The 20,841-nt window shown below is 41.3% G+C and overlaps 2 protein-coding genes across 7 annotated transcripts in view; both read left to right on the plus strand.

Moving 5' to 3' along the window:
• morc3a (MORC family CW-type zinc finger 3a) overlaps nt 1–12,468 on the plus strand; it is a 30,028-nt gene extending 17,560 nt beyond the window's left edge. For 2 of the 4 annotated variants that reach the window (XM_015966323.3, XM_070544459.1), the window contains 9 exons: nt 276–404; nt 5,387–5,461; nt 5,614–5,653; nt 5,747–5,851; nt 9,461–9,554; nt 9,858–9,936; nt 10,012–11,035; nt 11,181–11,326; nt 11,427–12,468. In XM_015966323.3, coding sequence (XP_015821809.1) covers nt 276–404; nt 5,387–5,461; nt 5,614–5,653; nt 5,747–5,851; nt 9,461–9,554; nt 9,858–9,936; nt 10,012–11,035; nt 11,181–11,326; nt 11,427–11,583 — 1,849 coding nt within the window. In that variant the 3' untranslated portion in view covers nt 11,584–12,468. Of the gene's footprint in view, nt 1–275; nt 405–2,883; nt 4,114–5,386; nt 5,462–5,613; nt 5,654–5,746; nt 5,852–9,460; nt 9,555–9,857; nt 9,937–10,011; nt 11,036–11,180; nt 11,327–11,426 lie in introns of those variants that run through there. The other 2 variants (XM_015966324.3, XM_015966325.3) reach the window with 2 other exon arrangements.
• A 656-nt stretch (nt 12,469–13,124) lies between these two features.
• chaf1b (chromatin assembly factor 1, subunit B) lies at nt 13,125–19,376 on the plus strand. Of its 3 annotated transcripts, none has more exons than XM_015966319.3 (14): nt 13,125–13,213; nt 13,537–13,666; nt 13,776–13,908; nt 14,000–14,120; nt 15,744–15,847; nt 15,923–16,019; nt 16,100–16,184; nt 16,940–17,033; nt 17,134–17,203; nt 17,276–17,367; nt 17,453–17,612; nt 17,706–18,263; nt 18,946–19,034; nt 19,125–19,376. In XM_015966319.3, exons 2-14 carry the CDS (start codon nt 13,541–13,543, stop codon nt 19,223–19,225), a joined length of 1,830 nt encoding a protein of 609 aa, XP_015821805.1. In that variant the 5' UTR covers nt 13,125–13,213; nt 13,537–13,540; the 3' UTR covers nt 19,226–19,376. The 3 variants fall into 3 exon arrangements, with proteins under 3 accessions (XP_015821805.1, XP_015821806.1, XP_054602830.1); XM_015966320.3 differs by having other exon boundaries at nt 13,141–13,209; XM_054746855.2 differs by lacking the exon at nt 13,125–13,213 and having other exon boundaries at nt 13,417–13,666.
• Nucleotides 19,377–20,841: the final 1,465 nt, after the last annotated feature.

Genomic DNA, 20,841 nt, shown 5'->3' on the forward strand with positions numbered 1-20,841 from the left:
TAAATCTAAATTTCATTTGTGTGTATTTTAATTGTGAATGTTCTTGCTATTCTTGCTAACTGGAAAGCACATTGCATGTTATGTCTCCTTTTAATGTGTTATATAAATAAAGCTTTCCTTGCCTAAACAACTCAGCCTCTGCTTCTCGTCCCATTCAAGGACAAACTCGCCAAAAGAGCTTGTTGTTGTACACTGTGTAAATTGGACATCTTAGCACAGTATAAAGTATTCGTGTGTTCTCTGTTCATTTGTGTGTAACCAAATGTACTCTTTAGGAAGCGACCAGATCAGAATTGGGCCCAGTGTGATGACTGTTTGCGCTGGCGTAAACTTCCAGATGGGATTGACTGCAGCAAGCTCCCAGACAAATGGTTCTGCAAGATGAACCCGGATCCTCAGTTCAGGTAACCAGAGACGTTATGGATGAATCAACATGAACTATTTTAAACAAGATAAAGAAACTCATTACCAGCCAAATCAGTGATGCACAACAAAGAAATAAATGCACACCATCTGTTTTTATAAGATATCAAATTGATTTAAAGCAGACTGGGCAGGAGCGAACCATTAATGAGCCACATTTCTGGTTGTACCTTTGCAGGGTTGAGCTCATAATTTCTAGGTTTTGAATACTTTTTACATCCTACTGAGTTTCTTTTTCTCCTTTCTAAAAGGGGGGCGTAACTTGCCATCAGTGAGTGTGGGGTTAACGTGCCTCCTACAAGCTAATACTGCAGCGCAAACAATTGTAATTAGACGGCGAGAGCTGGGAAAAAACTCCAGAGTTGTTTAAAGTGGTTGCAGTTACCACATTTTACCACAGGATGTTGTTTTTACTTAACTCATTCGCTGCCAGCGTTTCTCGCCCATTTTACAGTTTTTTTTTTTTTTAGAGTGAGAACGTTGTGCGCGCTAGGATGTTCTTTGGTTATATGTGTATGTGTGAGCATGAGGGAGGGTGTGTGTGACTGTGTTTGTGTATGACTGTATATGTCAGGTGGGGCCTTTGACTTCTCTCTTCTCCTGGGACTTCTTTTTATGATATAGATCTTTGTCTCCCCTCCCCCTGCCACACCTGGTGTGGAGTGTGGTGCCTTGGTCTGCCTGAGTGTTTGTGGCTCCCGGGTCAGGGGGTTAAAGATTTTTGGCGTCCGCCTGATCAATCCCGGTGGCTGTCTGGTGGGGTCTGGGTCCCTGGGCTCTGCTGGGTCCCTGGCAGGGGTGGTCGCCCCTGGGTCCACAAAAATAAACAATAATGAACAAGAGTCTGCTTCTAGACCTGCAGAAAGAGAAAATAGAAAAAAAATAGGACACAACAACAATACAACAGGAGCAAGCTATCGCTGCGTCAACTTGACGAAATATACAATCAGCATTGATTAACTGAACAATAACACGATAATAAATCATAGTGCATTTAGAGGCAACGACAGCCTTAAGACGTGTTGAACGTGCCCAAGTCCATACTTATGAGAGCACCATGTGAGCACCTGTGTGTGTACACGCGCTTGTTTATGTAAGGTTTCTCTATAAAAGCGTCCAATAGAGTGTGAGGGACCACAGATCTGCCCCCCAAAGATGTGTAGGAGACGGAGGGAGCTCCGACTCTGTGTCTGGTCAGAATTACAAAGCATTCAAAAACAATAACAAAGTTTTAAGTATCAGGCGTGACATTAAAAGCAGACGCTTTGATGCTCCACCTGAGAGTAAATCTGTAAAGCTTGCCACCAGCATTCAGACATCAATACTGTTTGCTTCACAGCTATCTGGAGCATGAAGAACAGTCAAAAATCCACACGAGAGAGTGTGCAAGTCTTGGCCCAGAGCGGGAGTCCAACGTCGGTAACAGTCCTTAAAATTGAAATTTAACAGAGATCCATGGAATAAGTATCTAATATATAATCTTGTATCATAGGATTATTTGTGGCTTGAGAGATTTTATTAAAACATGTAATTTTGACGTGCACGCGTACATCTCATTTGAGCTTTGAAATTAATTAGGCCCATCCAGATTTTTCTAGGTCCACCCATTTGCTACGTTCTGGCTCTGCTCCTGCTCCTGCCAGATGGGAGCGAGTCAAAAAGGCTGTCCAGTTTGACACGGATCATCTGTGATCCAGCCTACACACCTCAATGTCCTGGAGGTGTACAGGTCCTGTATAGAGAGAAGTATGCAGTCAACGACCTTCTCAGCAGAGCGTACAACCCACTGCAGCCTCTTCTTGTATATACAAGTGCGGGATATTTATCATTTACATAAATATAATTAAACCAAATAAATAAATATATAAAATCCCAACAGTTAGGCTAGAAAAGTCAACAGAGATATGTTTTCAATAATGTGCTAGGTGTTGCAACCTTAGGCAGGACTAAAAACGGGCACAGTTGCTCACCCTGTGTTGACTCCAGTTGGGTTTTGGGAGTGAAGAACCCACCCAATATGGCGGCGATGCTGTTACGCTCTCCAGCACCCAGTGGCGTGTCAATCATGCCTATGAACGTAACGCCCCCAAATTGTTCGGACCATCCAAAATCTACATCGACGTGCCAACAGCCAATCATATTGTGTGACCTCATCGGCAGACAATGTCCCCGAATAGATCTCCTAGCATACTGTTGAGCGGTTACGTAGGTCCGTTTACGTTAGTAGTTATGGTAGAAAATGTGCCAAAAACGACTCGAAAACGTTGAACTATATTTGAAAGGTTTGCGGCGAAAAGAGAAGCTGATTTAGAGCGGAGCAAGAGCAGAGCGCGTCTCGGTGCTGCACATGGACGATGGCATCAACAGGACTCCAAACTGATGAAATGGTGGCTCTCTTTTTTTTTTTCTTGAAAGGCCAGATAACGTTAAAATTCTTTATACAACAGTTAGTTCCGACCGAGTGATTTGATTGTTCAAGAGACTTTCCAAGAGTGCTGATATTGAGCTGTAACAACACTGGGACTGTTCACAAACAGTATCACTCCGCTGTGCGCAGGCGTTCTAACCGCTAATCGTTAACGTTACTTTTGTTAACTCTTGGATATTCACCGACTTCGCACATCAAAGATGGACATATTTCCTCAGATTACATTCGAGCTACAATATGAATGGTCATCAGACTGAGGGAAAGGAAAGCGGACTGAATACATCAGCGCAAACCAGGTGTGCTGACATGTCAACGGCGGACCTCGACGAATTGGAGAAGAGCAAAAATGAAGTCAACACTGTGAGGCAGACAGCCTGGGCTCTGAACTGCTTTCAGACTTGGCTCAATCTAAAACATATCCAGGTGAACTTTCAGCAAGTTGAGAAGCCCGAGCTGAACACGGTGTTAAGGGAGTTTTATGGATCTATCCGGACAGCTAAAGGGGAGCGCTACAGCATCAGCAGCTACCTCGGACTTCGGGCTGGATTGAATCGTTATGTTAATGAGCCGCCGGTGAGCCGCTCATGGAATTTAACGCAGGACCCAGAGTTTATACCAGCTAACAATGTTTTCAAAGGAGTCATCAAAAAGATAAGAAAGGCAGGGAAGGACACAACAACATACCATCCCCCGATCTCTCCTGAAGACCAGCGCATCTTAAAATATTCTGCAGCTCTGAGTCCAGACAACCCGAAAGGCTTACTAAACAAGGTCTGGTATGATATTCAGTTGCACTTTGGACGCAGGGGGAAAGAGGGGAATCGGCATCTCAAACCTGACTCATTCATCCTTAAATGTGATGACAACGGAGCTAAATATTTTACCATGACGTTCAACGAAATAACAAAAAATCATAAAGACCCCCTGGAAAGAGACAGAGAAAACATGAGGGGCACTATGTATGAGGAGCAAGGAAATGCACTCTGCCCAGTTGCGTCGCTAGAAAAATACCTGCAGAAAATTCCACCTGGTGCACAGGCCCTGTTTCTGCAGCCGAGGAGAGTTACATCACCGGGAGACAGCTACTGGTATAACACTGTTCCACTGGGAGTAAATCAGCTGTCTCAGATGTTACCCAGGATGTGCAAGGAGGCAGGGACACACACGTCATACACCAACCACAGCCTGAGAGCCACGGCCATACAGAAACTGTCCGATGTGGGACTCGAAGCGAGGGAGATTATGGCAGTGAGTGGGCACAGGTGGGATGCTTCAAACAGACTCAAAATACTAGGCTACATCAATTTGATTCATAGATGATGTGTGGCAGAACAAAAAATATACATATCCAAACAAAGACTTGTTCTGTTGCTGAATATCAGCACTGATGTGATTCACGCCTCTGCTGATATTCAGCAACAATGCACTCCCCCTCGTGTGATATTGTGTAATTATGGCTGGGTGACATTATCCGGTGCGTCAGGGGTTGTGCCAAGAAGAGCCTTTCTGCTGAGATTTGCGCCTTCCACCTTCATATTAATATTCCATTACAGGTGGAAACCAGGTGAAACCTCCCTGAGATAACAAATTTCATTTGCAAGTGTGACCTGGTCCAGGAACTCGAGACACCTGAACAATATGGAAAGTTACGCTTAGTTACACGGTACAACAAAGACACAATGACAGAAAGCAGCAGAGTTACATCCTTAAACATTACAGGTTGTAGAAGTGAAGTGTGTACACACACACACACACACACACATATATATATATATATATATATTTTTTTTTTTTTATAGGGGCAGCAGTAGCTCAGGTGGTAGAGAAGGGTTGCCTCATGATCGGAGGGTCATGGGTTCAATTCCAGCTCCCGCCAGGGGTATCCCTCTGTTGTGTCCTTGGGCAAGACACTTCACCCAACTTGCCTGTGTTAGTGGTGGTCAGAGGGGCCGACGGTGCCAAATGGCAGCCTCGCCTCTGTCAGACCTCCCCAGGGCGGCTGTGGCTACAAGTAGCTTACCATCACTAGCAGTGTGTGAATGTGAGAGTGTGTGAAAGCGTCTTTGGGTGTCTAGAAAAGCGCTACATAAGTTCAATGCATTATTATTATATATTAGCATCACTAAATCACAACATTTGGAGGATAGAGGGTTGGTTTGCATTTTGCAGGGGAAGTTGGTGCAGCTGAGATTTGTGACCCATCTCCTTTATCCCTAAAATAAATGATGTAGATATGAAACTTGCTTTAGTAGCTCAGAGTACACCTGATTGTGTAAAAACTGACATATTAGCCATTAGAGTCTACTCTTGTAAGCAGAGCATGCCATTTATGGCAAGCTTGGTTTTGAGGTTGGTACCGCCCTATTTTCACCCCAAAAATGACCTTGCAGTAGTGTACTTCACACAGATTGTTCAGACTGCACATTTTATTATGTAGAAAACTGTTTTAATTTTCATTGGGACATCCACATATACAAGTATCAACTCCAATCCAACCATAATAGTTTATTTTTCCACTCCCCATTTTCTTTTTAGGAGCTGTCTTGTAGAAGAGGAGCCAGAGGACTCTGATGATGACCAGCCTTCATACCGCAAGACATATAAACAGCAGTGAGTAAATATATTATCAAAAGGTTGCCTATTTTTTTCCTAAGTGTAATTAATGGTTTAGACTTATTAGGCTTCCTTATGGGAGAGCAAAGTGAAGATAAGATGGCTAGCTGATGATGGGAGTTCTTACCGTAAAGCTTTGCTTCTTACAGGGAGAGGGAGGACAGAAAGAAACAGGAACAGAAAATACAGGTAAGCATCACATTTTCTTCTGAGATTTGTATCAATGGTTTTAAAGCAACCAAACCACTGTTTTTATCTGTTTCTTCTTTTTTTTCCAATCAGCTGGAACTAAAGCATCTTGAAGAGCGTCGCTTGAAGTCATTAAAGAAGCAAGGAGAAGCTTTAGGGCGGCAACATGAAAACCTGGTGCAGCAGCTCAATCAAACAGTACATTAATTTGTTACTAACTCTTGTTTTTAACCTCCTGTCAAATCTTTGAAGTCTTATGTTGTCGATTTTGCAGAGGAACTTACCCTGGTGTTTGTGTTTACACTAATATCTGCCTCATCATCAAGTTTATTCATATGGCACCTTCCACCACCTTTATGGAGACCCTTCATTCTTGTTTTTAATAACAACAGAAGTTAAAGGTCATAAATGCTGCCCTACTTTTACTCTGTTAATTTATTGTGACATTGGTGGGTTGCAGTTTTAACAGGCATAGTTGGTCACTCAGGGGTACATAGTAAACATGAGTAAAGTAATCATAAAACATTAAAATAGGAGGCTTTGTGAACATGTGCAAAATTACTTTAAAAATAGACTCATGGAGAGAATTTGAGCATAAACATTAGTAAATTTTCACTTCACATACAGTAAAGTAACCATAAAACATTAAAATACTTTGTGACATTTATAAAATTAGAGACATATTTTTTAATCACACTTGGTATGTATGTAGTATGATGATCTTACATTTTTATTTCACAGTACGAGTAAAATAATCATAAAACATTAAAACAGGAGGCTTTGTTCGGGATCCCGATAGCCATGGCCAACTGTAAACATCACACACACGGTATGTAGCCTAGATTCTTTTTCAGGTTCTGCTCAGCCTCTTTCTCTTGCTAGGCTCAAGGAGAAAATATGAACGGGTAGATCTTTCCTATTCTTCAGGTATTGTGCAATCAATTATAAAAAAGAAAAGCATTTCAATATAAAACTGGTTTCTGGTTGCCTTGAGAGCCACCTATCAATGTTATAACCTCAGAATATTCTGGAACAATAACATCCTGTCTTTGTTTGTCTGAGAATGAATATTAGCAGCCTGTGAGGGAAGTCTGTAGCCTAGTGAACTAGACCAAATTCTTGCTCTGCAAAGTTTGGTCTAGGAACACTCCACTGGAACCTCTGCAGCCCCTAACAGCATCCTGGCTGGCCAATCACAGCTCTCTAGAGGGGTTTCAAACACATAAAGAGCTGTGATTGGTCCATAATGGTGGGCCAATCATAGTGCTCTATCTGCTTAGTCAACAAATCACAGAGCTTTATCTGCTTTGTGGGCCAATCAGGGCACTCTATACGCCTGGTGGGTGGGATGATGCAACGGAGTGAAACAAGATGGCAACAGCTCGTTTGAAATGCTTTTACATCAATTTTGGACTATTAGAACTTGGGCTTCATTAGAATCAGGAGCAGATAGATGTATTTAAGTGCTTTTTTTTTTTTTTTTTTTTTTTTTTTTGAAAAAATTGTGTTTTCTCCTTCAACTGCGGACCGCCTCATTTAGTTGATTGATTGATTTACCGATGGCTGTTGCCACATTCATTGTCCAGTAGCGGGCGGAGATCATTTGAAAGACAACGGTAGAACCCACCCCACAACCAAGAGCCGTCAATGGAGCGTTGCCAGACTAAATAATACATTTATTTAGTCAGGCTAGGAAGTCTGCCTTTCAATTCATAAATAGGTGACATGGCCAACACTTGGATGATGGATCCAACCATCAGCATTCCTTTTAGTCTGATCTGGGACAAAAGGATAAGCAATCAGTGATGCAAATGAAACATTTAGTTGTTTTTTCCAGTAGAAAAACATCCCTTCCTTGTTGTAAATAGCTTGTGGGAAATATTGCCAAAAACAAAAATATTGGGAAAAGAAAGTTTTCATTTCCAAAGTCCAAAGAACCTTTAATAATAATCTGAAAGGTTGAAATGATTTTTCTTCTGTTTCTGGGTCTTCCAGAGTTGAGCACAGCTAAAACTTATTGCTAACGATAACATTATCACTTGTAAGTCGCTTTGGACAAAAGCATCTGCTAAATACATAAACATAAACATAATTAGCGTCACTCACGAAATACTGTAAACAAAAAGAAATCCGAATTTACTGACAGTTCAATGGACAAACGCGTGAATATGAATATTGTTGCTATCTCATATGTTGTAAAAAAAGAACAAATGCACTTAAAATTATTATAAAGTCAACTAAATGTATAAATGTTTGATTTTTTATTTTACATTTAAACCCACTAATGAATTCACTGAAGACCTGTTATGTACAATGAAGCTCCCTGCAGTAAAAGCAACAAGAGTATGTTTTCAACAATGACCCTCTATTCACCTTTGCTCGTTCCGATCCATTCTCCGTGACAAGGTCCCGTATCAGTCTGTGATCTGCAGCCGGGGGAGTTCTCATTTGTAGGTCAGACTCTGCATACTAAATGGCCACACCCATTGAATGTCCGACTCCGCCCAATATCAGTCTCTGCAGTCCGCAGCCGGGACCTTCTCGATTTGCATGAGAGACTTCAGTCGCAGCTGGGCCAACGTTTACCATGGCAGCTGCAGAGCCAAAGAGGAGGCGTAAATTTGACATCAACTTGTCCTGTTGCTGAATATCAGCACTAATGTGACAAGAGAAGGTGCTGGAATATGTTGCAGAGCGCTCTGGGGAGCAAGCTGCTAAACATTTTAACATTGACCCGAAAAGAATTAGATACTGGAAAAAGCAGAAAATGGATCTAGCTGCAGCAAACAAAAAGGGAGCAAGACTGCCAAGAGGAGGGAGACAAAGGTTAGCATGGAGTTGGACACAAAACTCAATAAACAGACCTAGTGTTTTATAGGTTCAGATAGACACAAAATCCTGTTTTTATTCATGCTACTGGTTGTTTATTTTGCTCAAATTGAAATCTAATTCTGGCCTCCTTCCAATAAAGACCTGAACCAGAATGTGCTTGAGTAAATAAAGGCCCGTGCCCATATTAGAGGATTTACGGTATTCAAATAAAAATGCACTTACCAGTTCGTGTTTCCAAGACAGTGTGCATTTTGAAGTTCCCCATGCTTCAGCAGCTCTTCTTTTACCAGTTAAATTATGTATCCCTCTTTTGCTTGTTCCCATCAACTAATGCTGCTGGCTCAAACCTGTTTGGCTGTGCACTTTCAGTATGTAACATAAACGTATGTTCGGATTCAGAATTTGGATCTTTGTGCTGCTGCTGCAAATTCTTTTGGAGCAGAGTCAGGAACGTTTTCCTTGAGCAACTTCACTTCCGGTTTCCAGCAAGAAGTGCTGTTTTTAGACGGATGAGCTAGGAGAGCCTAGTTGAAACAGTAATAGCACCTTTTTCTCTCAGATATCTTCCTTTTTTAATGAAAATATAAAGTTTAGACCTGTTACAACATAAGGGCTTCAACATGTGTTGAACGTGGAAGACGCACTTTAGTATTATCACAGTCAGAAAAAATGTAGCTCTTAGAAATGGTCCAAAAACCAGCTGCATTTTTTATGTTGTCACCTTCTTCACATCTTCTAAGTTTACAGGTATGCAACAAATAGGATGCATATCTATGTTGATATGAGATGAATTACTGTCCTAACTTCTTTTTATCAACCAAGGTCTCCGTTTACACTCAGAGATCGTGTTTATGAGCGTTTTCATCTCATAAGTATAAATTGATTAATTGAGAAAGCGGTTAAAATGTTTCAATATTAATTACTATTGAACTGGATGTGATTAGAAATAATTTTTTGTGTTTGTTTTCTGTCCAGTCTCCTTCCACTCCATCTACGTCGAGGAGTAGGTTACAACGAGGGGGCGCTGTCAAGGCAGAGTCCTCTCCGACCCCCACTAGTTCACACACTGGTAAGTAAAGAAAGACTTCAAAGCAGGGCTATTCAATTCCAGCCTTAGAGGGCTGGTATAGAGGACGTTTTGGGTTTAACCCTGCTTCAACACCCCTGATATCAATTAGTAGGTGATTAACAGGCTTCTGCAGAACTTGATGAGCTCCTGCACAGTAGATTCAACCACTGAATCTAGTGTGTTGGACCAGAGAAACCACAAAAACGTGCTGGTTACAGACCCTTGAGGCCCAGAATTGAATAGCGCTGCTTTAAAGGGTTGAGGGAAAAACGTTGATGTGATCAGATGTTTTATCCCTTTTAGGGAGCCCCGTCACCCCCTACCGTAACACTGGACTTCCAGTCATTACCAATGTTTGTTCCCTGTCAGTGGAAGCCCAGAGGTATGAAGCTTCTGGTGTTTAATTTAACAATTTCATTACAACATAATTAATAAAAATCGTGTTTATTCTGGTCAGGGGAAAACGACCTCAGCCTGTTACTCCTCAAGGTACGCCAAAAAGACCAAGAAAAAATGGCTTCTGTCAGAACGCCTCAACTGGAGATCTGAGCTGGAGGTCCTCCTCTGTGCCTGTAGATGTAGATGATGATGCTGATGATGATACTGATGATACCGATGATGATGATAACGATGACGACAATGATGAGATTGTCATCGTGGAGACATCAAGTACCCCCAAGCCACAAAAGCCTGCTCCTAGCATTGCTAAAATCAAGAAAGAGGAGGAGGCGGCAAGTGAGTTGGCGACCTCCATGTTGTTAGAATGCACCGATGATGCAGCGGTGGATTTCAGTTCAGAGGATACCGCCGCAGGTCCGAGCACGCAGGTGATCAACAGCTCCACCCAAACAGCAGCTTCCAAAGTAAAACTAGAAACAGAGAGTCAAAGCCAACCTGGAGGGAGGGAGAAAGGGTGCAGTAACAATGGTGCCATGTCAGACAACACAGACACCCCCGTCCTCCAGCAGCAAACGCTTAAGCAGGAGAACGGGGAATCCAGTCAGAGTGGGAATCGAGGAGAGCAGTCTTTGTCCAACGGAGTGACACACATGGAAAATGATGAAATCGCTGAACCTTCATATGCTCCCCTTTTCGCTGACATCTCTGTGGTGCAGAAGCAGCAGGATCAGCTGCTGGAGCTCATGCAGGACACGGCTCAAGAGAGGGACAGTTTAAAAGAGGAGGTGCAAAGACTTAACACCCAGCTGCAGGAGCGGGTCAGCGTAAAGAGCGAGTGCTCTCATCAAGCCTGCCAAACAGAAGTCCAGAAGGACTACAGAAGTCTCTTTGAGAAGGCCAAGAAGAAGGTTCACGATTTGGTGAAGGACAAAGAGTTTTTATCAAACGCTGCTGACATCAGTACCGGCGCTAATGCTGCTCCAGGTGAAGAACCAGATGTCCAAGAGATTTCTCTGCAGGTTGGCGGTCTAGTTCGTGAACTGGATCAGAGACAAAAGAAGATGGATGAACTTCGCTCCAAGGTTAGGGTCCCAGCTTTGATTGGGGCTGAATTTAGTTATTGAACTACTCTTGAGTGCAGATGTCCTAAATTCTGTTACTGCTTTCTAAAGCTGGTCTGCTTTTCTGCCCTCTTGGGTGTTTTTTTTTCTCTGGCTTCACCAACAGCTGGTCAGTCTGGAGGAGGAAAAGTCGGCTTTAGCGGCCCAGTGTGAAGAGCTCAGGTCAAGTCTGCAGCAAGAACGGGAAACCGCACAATCAGAGGAGGCTGGAGGCTCAGCAGGCTCTGGCTCAACGTCAGAGGACCACGAAAGGTTGGACTGCTGGCAGATCACTTATTTCATGTAGGTTTTAAAGTATGTTTTTTTATTTGTTTAGATTTAAACGTGCCTCTTTATTTCCTCGTTCCTATAGTTTGATCAGGCTTCGAAAGAACGTTGGGCGTCTTCTCGTCTCCTACATCCCAGATCTGGATTTGGAGCAAGTGAATTATGATTGTACCGTCATCGATGAGATCCTGGAGCAGTATGTTAACGATGGTTGTGATGCTGCTATTCCCCTGTTCAGCTGAAGAGAACTTCACAGGTGTTCTGTAGTTTCATAAGAACGTCAGGTCCGTCTGGTTTGAGTTTTCAGCTTGTACTTCAGTCTTAATTTGTGTTTTTGCCTGAGTTCATTTAACTGCAGCAAGTGGATATTTTCAACTAATTGTCAAACCAAAACTTTGATGGCTGACGTGTGTGAAATAATCCATCTTGCAGCCCTAAACTTACACATTTTCAGTTCAAACTGTTGAAATGTTAATTTTGTGTGAAGCTCAGGGAGACTGTTTCTGTTGCATCTGGGATGTTTTACTCTAAGCCGTTTGTGCTATTTTAAAAAAAAACATTATTGTTAAATCACATTTAGTTTGTCATAGTTCTCACACTTGTAGTAATACATTCTATTACTACTTTTATGTTTTCTTATGATTTTCATTAAACATCACATTTTTTATTGTAACATGTACATATATTTATATTATCTGTCAGTTCAGATGGTGCAAACTGAGATTTAGTAACAGGCGATGGTTCAAATTGACATATTTTATACGTACCTAATATAGTGAGTAAAGCAAGGCCTCATGTGAAACTTTCCATCATATTTGAGGGTGAGAGCACACCGATGCTACTGCATAAATATATGTATATGGCCCAACTACTTCTGTTGGAAGTTTCTTTAAAATGTTTACTTGTTTTTTGCAAAAGATTGTTAATAGTTTTAGGGACTTTGTTTTAAACTGTATTAACGAGAGTTCAGACGTTCCCTTGAGTCATGTACCCTTGGCTTGAACAGTATGTGTGTCTGTAACTAATGTAGACATTGTATTTTGTATAAGTGCAGCACATACATTTCTTACTAAAAATGCACTTTTTTTACTAATTAAAGCAAAAATGTGGCTTGAGAAATCTGAAAACTTGGATTGATGTTCTGATTTACATGTGGTCATGTCAATGCTGATAATGAATGTATAATAAAACGTTTACCAATATTTGTCAGTCAAGAGCCAGTATTGGCACAAACCTTTTCAAGTGTTTTATTTGTACTTTTAACTTTTTTATTTACCTTTTAATCCTCTTGAGACTTTCCTCAAGTTTATACCATAATCATAAATAGTGAAAATATTGACTCATGTTTACAAGATGATAGCAAAAACTTTATCACTCAGATCAGAGTTTGCTAACACCTAAAGAAATAATGCAAATGAATAAAAGACATTTTAGCATAAAAGGTTAATTATAAGTGATTGGGGAGAAAACGATAAATCCCAAATTTGCATTAGACATACAAATGTTAAAATTAAATTGTAGTTCATAGCTGTTGTTTGTACATTTGTGTACGTCTACCATAAAGACAAAAAAAGCCGCATGTGACGTTAAAATAGCTGTATTTACCAATAAAGGAAAAATACTAGTTTCAATAATGTTTTAGATAATTTAATAATATAAATGCGTCAATTAAAGTTCGATTTGATGATAATTATATTCATTTTCCTTTTTTTCTTTTTCTTTTTTTTTTTTTTTTGTCTGAGCAAGAGAAGTAGAAACTTGCCTTCAGTCTCCGCCTTTTCCTGTGTTTCGTCCAATCACAGCAGCCCATTTGACCGGAAGTTGTGAACAAAACATACGCGGGAAATTATCATTAGTTGGACACCGGAGTAGGTAAAACACAATTTTTTAGATTATCTCAGTAAAAAGAATACTTAAAATCACACATTTGTCTTTTGAATCCCGTTTGCTCGCTTTTAAATAACTTATTTTACACATGTTTTGGGGTTTTTCCTGTTGTGTTCGCTCCGAACCCGCTAAGTTGTTTGCTAACTGTGCTAAGTAGCCTAGTCTTGCTGAAAACATCCAGCCTTTCATAATATTTAATTTGTACTTGTCCATATTTGCAGTTTGTATAATGTGTTCGCTACTTTCAGCCTGAATAATGACAATAATGTGTCAGCATCTCGTAAATGTAACTTTTATATGAACATAAGGAAAATGAAGGTAGTAACGTGTGAGATAGCATGGCACAACAAGGAGCCGGTTTACAGCCTGGACTTTCAGCACAGCTCTGACGGACGCTTTCATCGCCTCGCCACAGCTGGAGTGGACACCACAGTCAGGGTGAGCAACATCTGTTAATGAGCCACATGCAACCCGGAACTCTCTGGTATAATTTAATAATACATGGTCTCTAGTTATGAAGTTATAATTTATCTTGACTTTGCTGCAGCTGTGGCAGGTGGACACCGGTGCAGATGGAAAAGCAGCAGTAGATTTTCTGTCTAACCTGGCCAGACACACCAAGGCTGTCAACGTGGTCCGCTTTAGCCCCAGTGGAGAGCTGCTTGCTTCAGGAGGAGATGGTATGTCACACGTACACATCATCTTTAGATGCAGGGCAGAAATATTCAAATAAGTACTATTGAGATTTGTTTCTCTTCTCTTTTTAAACAGATGCAGCAATTTTCTTATGGAAACTCAATGAATCTAAAGAGCCTGAGCAAGCTCCAGTCTTCCAAGAGGAGGAAGATGCCCAGCTCAATAAAGAGAGTTGGTCTGTGGTCAAAACACTGAGGTACACAGAACAGAAAGCCACAGTGGTTTGTTAGATTTATTGGAAAGATTTGTAAAAGATCTCAAAACTATTATCAGATTAAATAATGTTGGCAGATAATCATCTAGAGCAGACATCTCCAAAGTGTGACCCTCAAAGTGATCGTGTGGCCCCAGCAGCATCTCCGACTGTCTATTGATGTGTGACTTTAACAATTTTATTTTATTTTTCTTTTAATTAAAATGCATATTTTGTGGAATTTAAATGAATAGAAATCATTTATTTATAATAGAAATCAAATTCATGCCCCTACACGCTCCCTTCGCTCAATCAATCAATCAACTTTATTTATATAGCACTCAATTCTACAATACATGCGCCCAGGGCAGGGAGGGCAGAGACTCCCACCACCACCCAGGCACACATGGAAAGCACCCAGGCCACCACAGCCGACCACCGCCGCCGGGGCAAAGGGTTCCCACAGAGGAAGCACTGGAAAAAGGTTAAATTAAGGTTAAAATATAAAATCCAAAGAGCTAAAATGAGAATTGTAATAAAAAGTTATATACATAGTAAAATATTGTTGATCATAACTCAAGGTAAAAAACTGTTTAAAAGGCACATAAAGAAAATACATTAAATAAAATAAATGGATAAAATAAATAAATTAAGTAATTAATTAATTTAAAAAGTGAGAGTATTCAGTTAAAAGCTAAGCTAAAAAGATGGGTCTTGAGCCTGTTTCTTAAACACATGAACGTTCTCAGCAGCCCTGAGGTCCCCTGGCAGCTCGTTCCAGAGGCGAGGACCGTAGTACTGGAAGGACGCCTTGCCGTGAATGTGTGTCCTAACTTTAGGGATGACAAGGAGACGGCTGCCAGAGGAGCGCAGAGACCGCGTGGGTTCATACGGTAAAAGCAGTTCTGAAAGATAAGAAGGCCCAAGACCATTAAGACACTTAAAAACCGTTAAAAGTATTTTGAAATCGATCCTGAAACATACGGAAACGCTCGGCTGATCAGGATTTGCTCATCGTCCCACGACCAAGGTTCAAAACAAGAGGTGATAGGGCCTTTTTAGTCCTTGCTCCAACACTATGGAATGAGCTCCCACCTGCTATCAAACAGTCCCCATCTCTGCAGGTCTTCAAGAGTCAATTGAAGACTCATTTTTATAGTTTGGCTTTTATATGAAATGGATTTTTAGTCTTTTATCATATCTGTCTTCTATTGTATCTGTCTCATAATTGTAGTCATTTTTAGGCGGTTTTTAATCCGTCTTTTTGTTCTTTTACTGTTTTTATGTTGTGTTCAACGCCTGCCTGTAAAGGCAGTGGAAGGCGCCATGCAATTAAAATTAGATAGATTTAAATCCAAATTAAACAGGTTTTTGCATTTTTTTCTAATAAAAGAAACAAAACTTTTGTGGCTTTTGGGGACTGTTAACCTGGCAATTTTGGCTTTCACCTTGAAAAGTTAGACGTTTGCCAGGGAAAATTGCCTCTTTGGGCTGCTGCCATGTCAATTATTCTAAAATGCAAATTATGTTATTTGTCTGCAAGTTTTTGCCACTTATTCAGAAAATAAATGTATTTGATCTATTTTTAAAGAATAAAGTGAAAGAATTTAATTTTTCTGCTCACAGAGGACACATAGAGGACGTGTATGACATCTGCTGGACAAGAGATGGCAACTTCATGGTTTCTGGTTCTGTTGACAACACTGCCATCATGTGGGACGTTAACAAAGGTTCGCAGCCTTAGTTTGGTGTTTTGGACGTATTTGTTTTCCTTCAGATGTCAAATATCTGCTTTTATTTTTTAGGACAGAAGTTGTGCATCTTTAACGACCATAAGAGCTACGTTCAGGGGGTCACCTGGGATCCTTTGGGTCAATATGTGGCCACTCTCAGTTGTGACCGGTAACTGTTGGTGTTTGAGTCATTCCTTCACAAGTCTGTTGGGTATCGCTGGGTTTACGTAACCTTTTTGTTTTCCTCAGAGCGATGCGCGTGTACAGCACTCACACGAAGAAGAAGGCCTTCTGCGTCAGTAAAATGAGCCCCAGTTCACCTGCAGAAGGAGAGGTCAGTAAAATTCTGGATTTTTACTAAATCTGAGTTCTTTTTCTTTCACATTTGATTTCCCCCCCCCCCCCTCTTGTGCATTAGTTGCAACCTTTTTGCAACTTGACTTGATATTCGTAGCATATTCCATCCTATTCTCATAAACCCAGTAATCTTTATTTCTATTTTTGGGTTTTTCATTTTCAGTTGGATACAGAAAGTTTACTTGTTTTTATAGTTAAAAACTTAAGAAATGTTGTATTCAGAGTTTTGTGAAGATGCTTAAATTTCATGGAAATGCTTGAATTTTAATGTGGTTTAATACAATCAAAACAGGCCTAAAATGCTTGAAGTGTTGATTTGATAATGGATTTATCGTTTATTTTCATTACCAGATAAAAATAATGACATTTAATTTGAACAGGACTGTTTCTGAAATTTACGTTAAAATAATTTCAAAATTTGTTGTTTGTGGGAAGATTTTTATTTTAACTTCATTTTATGGGTATAAAAATGAAAATGACCACTTGTTTTATTATCCTTGTTTTGCTGTTTTACATTTACATCTTGTAAGATAAAGATCTCAAACATTTTTAAACATGTTTAAGTTTAAAGTCTTTTTAGGACAATATGACACAAGAAAAGCTTGAACATTTACCTCAGACTGGTTGAAGGAAGCATAATTTTGACTCTGAGAGGAGATCTAATCCTTAAAACCATCTAAAAAGCTCTCCAGTTTGTAAAAACGTGTTCCTCTTCACCGTGTTTAACTGCAGTCCAAGCAGTACAGGATGTTCCACGATGACAGCATGAGGTCGTTCTTCCGTCGTCTCTCGTTTACACCCGACGGGTCGTTCCTGCTTGCCCCAGGTACAGAGACGGCACGAACCAAAATGAGATTTTATCCTCATGAAAGGATTTTTATAAACTCAGCTTTTGCATCTTTTTATTCTCGCATCTTGAACCCCAGCTGGATGCGTGGAGGTGGGAGAAAACATCATAAACACCACTTACATCTTTTCCAGGAAAAGTCTTAAGAGGTGGGATCTACAGCTCTTTCTGGTGTTTACTGACCGTTAACATCTGTAAAACTGTCTCTTTGTGTGTGTCAGACCTATCGCTCACCTGCCGTGTCCGTCTAAAGCCACGTTGGCTGTGCGCTGCTGCCCGCTCTACTTTGAACTCAGAACTAAAAGGGGAGACGGTGAGGACAAACTGGCGCTGATTGTCTCGACTATCTGGAATTATTATGTTTATCTTCAATTTTTTTTACTCTTTTTCTGCTTCAGACGGTTCGACCCAGGCTCTTCCCAACTTGTTCCAGCTGCCGTACCGTATGGTGTTTGCCGTGGCCTCGGAGGACTCCATATTTCTGTATGACACACAGCAGAGCCTTCCGTTTGGGCTGGTGTCCAACATCCACTACCACACACTCAGCGACCTGACATGGTAAACCTAAAACACCCGTTGGCCTTCATTAGGTGTGTTTAAGCTCCTATGAACCGGGCAGCCTCTTTAGTCTAGTGCTGTGTTTGTGTTCAGGTCTCGGGATGGTTCCTTCCTGGCCGTCTCCTCCACAGACGGTTACTGCTCCTTCCTGTCCTTCTCTCCAGGGGAGTTGGGCACTCCACTGAAGGAGCCCCCCACCTTGGAGGTCTTTGTCCCAAGCAGTGGTTCTGAAAAGAAAGGAAAGAAGGCATCAGGGGCTAAAAACTCCTCTCCTGTGTCCCAGACACTGAGCTCGACCCCAAATCCCACATGTCAAACCAGCTGTGGCAAGGACACCCCCTGCCACACCCCACCAGACGAAAAGAAGAGCACACCTAAAATCAAACCCAAACCCCAGCCCCGTCGGATCACCCTCAACACCCTGGAGGGTTGGGGGAAACCCAGTTCTCCTAAAACTCCCTCCTCGACTCAAACCCGAGACTCCGGTAGCGCACCCTCGACTCCCCCACCTCGCTCGGTTCCGCTCACCCCCACCAACTCCTCCTCAAAGCAGCCTCGTGTTGTTCCCCTCACTCCGTCCACACCAAATGTTAATACTGCTGGGTCCACCACCCCCAAGGCTGCAACCACCCCAAAAGGACCCACCTCAAGGTAAATACAAGCAGAAAACAATAGCGTGTTTGAACAAATTTGTCTTTGCAAAACTAAAATATCCCGCTCCATTTTCACAGCAAGGAAGTAAGGTTTCACTAAAGCTGAAAATATCCTGTAATTAAAACTAGAAGAGAACAGAGCTCGGCCCACGATCTGACCCCTGATGGGAACTGTTGCACAATCTAGGAGCCAAAAAATGCAGTCTTGGTCACCACATGTGATCAGGTCACTCATTTGTCCTGGAGATCAGTTGAGTAATCTTAAATAAATAAAAGCACTTAGAGTAAAAATCCTATTGATGATAAAACGGCTCAGGGGAACCAGGTCAAGAGTATCTAACAGTCATTGATTTTCTAATAACATTCATCATACGTGGTGTAAAAAGACTTTATACAAATACTTGAGTTATTTAAATGTGTCTGGCCGAGACAGGACACGAAGCGGTTGGTTTGCACATGCTCAGTCCTGGCTGAGTGAACAAAGCCTCTCCGCGGAGTCGTTGGACCCCCCGCTGACTATAAAATAATAACCTCTGTGGCGGACTGCTCAGACGCCACAAATGCACGTTTTTCTCCAACATGTTTATGTAGTCTGACAACAAGATGAGAGGTGATGGGAACTGTGTTTACGGCAGCAGGCTTTGATCTGTGGTTTATTTGTGTTTTCTGTTTGTTTACAGAAGAGTGTCTCTGACTCGTGTTGGACCCCAACCTTCAGCTGTTTGTTCACTTTTCAACGGTCCTTCCTCCACAGAGAAGGCCAAACATGGTTGGTCTCACTTTCTCTACAATAACTGTTTTTTTAAATATATATTTGAGTTTAGTCGGTCACTGATCCCTTCCTTTGTGTTTTTGTCAGAGCGTCCCTCTCCTCCCACCGATCCGGTGTGCCAGCCTCCAGAATCTAAACGACCCAAGACCAGCTCCAACCCACCGAAGACCGGTGTCAATAAGGATTAGTGTCTCCAGGCAGGCGATGGAGAAACCACCAAAGCTCCACGTGGCTGCAGCACAAGATTATAGAATATTGTTGTATCTTACAGTAAACTGGTAATGAGATTACTATTTTATTTGAATTTGCAACTTGTTTAAGCCCCGTTTTATAACTGAATAAGTTTGGATATAACTGGGCTGCAGGCCTGAATACAAAAAAAAAAAGTTTGTCATTTCTGTGAGTTTTGAGTAAATCTTTAATCAGCTTTGTAAATCCCACAAACAAAAACAACTTGATGCAATTACTTATTTGTCTTGCATAAAGAATCATTTTTAAATATTAAAACATTTGAATCCATAAATGGTAAATGGCCTGTATTTGATATAGCACCTTCTAGAGTCCTGGAACCCCCCAAGGCGCTTCACAACACAATCAGTCATTCACCCATTCACACACACATTCACACACTGGTGGGGATGAGCTACGATGTAGCCACAGCTGCCCTGGGGCGCACTGACAGAGGCGAGGCTGCCGAGCACTGGCGCCACCGGTCCCTCCGACCACCACCAGCAGGCAATGTGGGTTAAGTGTCTTGCCCAAGGACACAACGACAGCGACAGACTGAGCGGGTCTCGAACCTGCGACCTTCCGATTGCGAGGCGAGCACTTAACTCCTGTGCCACCTTACGCCAGGTTTGGGATAATGTGTTTCTGCCTTTAAAATTGATTTCAAGATAAAAGTCTTAAATACCTTGTGCTTTTTTAGACCCGTTGTTTTGAGGCTAAGTTTGTTTTACTTCTCAGTTGCCCTGGAGATATTCAAGTGAATTGTTTGGATTTCGTCTGTGACTAAATGGCTGAAAATGTGGCTCGCACACATTGTCCACATAACTCACGGTTGATGTATGCATGTAAACTGTTGTTGAGCTTCCAGGACAATTGTGTCATGTTACTGATGTGCAGAAGCATTAAAAAATGCAGCATTTACAATAACAAATCAGGTTTTATTATTCTAAAAAAATACATTTAAGATCTGCTGATTAGAGTTGACTAAGCCACTGGTCTGGTTCCAGTATGAAGTACTGTAGTGATGGCAGCATGTTACAGGTGGATTATTGTCCACTGGGCTCTATTAATAAGAGAGTTCAGTTTGGGTCATTAGATGCAATTTCTCAATAAAAAGCTTGTAGAAGCTACTCAAAATGAATCAAAGAACTAAATTATGATTTAACTGTTCAACCACCAGAAAACTTGATTTAAATTCTTAACTAAAATGATCACAACCAGGTCAAATATTTATGCTGAGAAATATAAATAAAAATGTTCTTGAGGATCATTAACAGAAAAGACTGAGGCTAATAGTCTCAGGTACTGTAGATGTGTTAAACTAGTACATGAGATATACACTCACTGGCCACTATATTGGGTACATCTTGCTAGTTTGGACCCCCTTTTGCTTTTGTGGCATAAATTCAACAAGGTACTGGAAACATTCCTCAGAGGTTTTGGTCCATATTGACATGATAGCATCACATGGCTGCTGCAGATTTGTCGGCTGCACATCCATGATGTGAATCTCCCGTTCTACCACATCCCAAAGATGTTCTATTGGATTGATACCTGGTGAATGTGGAGGCCACTT

This window comes from Nothobranchius furzeri, chromosome 14 (assembly GCF_043380555.1).
Source record: "Nothobranchius furzeri strain GRZ-AD chromosome 14, NfurGRZ-RIMD1, whole genome shotgun sequence".
Taxonomy (NCBI): Eukaryota; Metazoa; Chordata; class Actinopteri; order Cyprinodontiformes; family Nothobranchiidae; genus Nothobranchius; species Nothobranchius furzeri.

Bases quoted from the DNA above. Each gene is read 5' to 3' on its own strand.
- chaf1b (XM_054746855.2), top strand. From the start codon at position 13,526: ATGAACATAAGGAAAATGAAGGTAGTAACGTGTGAGATAGCATGGCAC. The intron at 13,909-13,999 runs GTATGTCACACG...CTTTTTAAACAG, and splicing joins GCTTGCTTCAGGAGGAGATG to ATGCAGCAATTTTCTTATGG. The intron at 19,035-19,124 runs GTTGGTCTCACT...TGTTTTTGTCAG, and splicing joins CACAGAGAAGGCCAAACATG to AGCGTCCCTCTCCTCCCACC.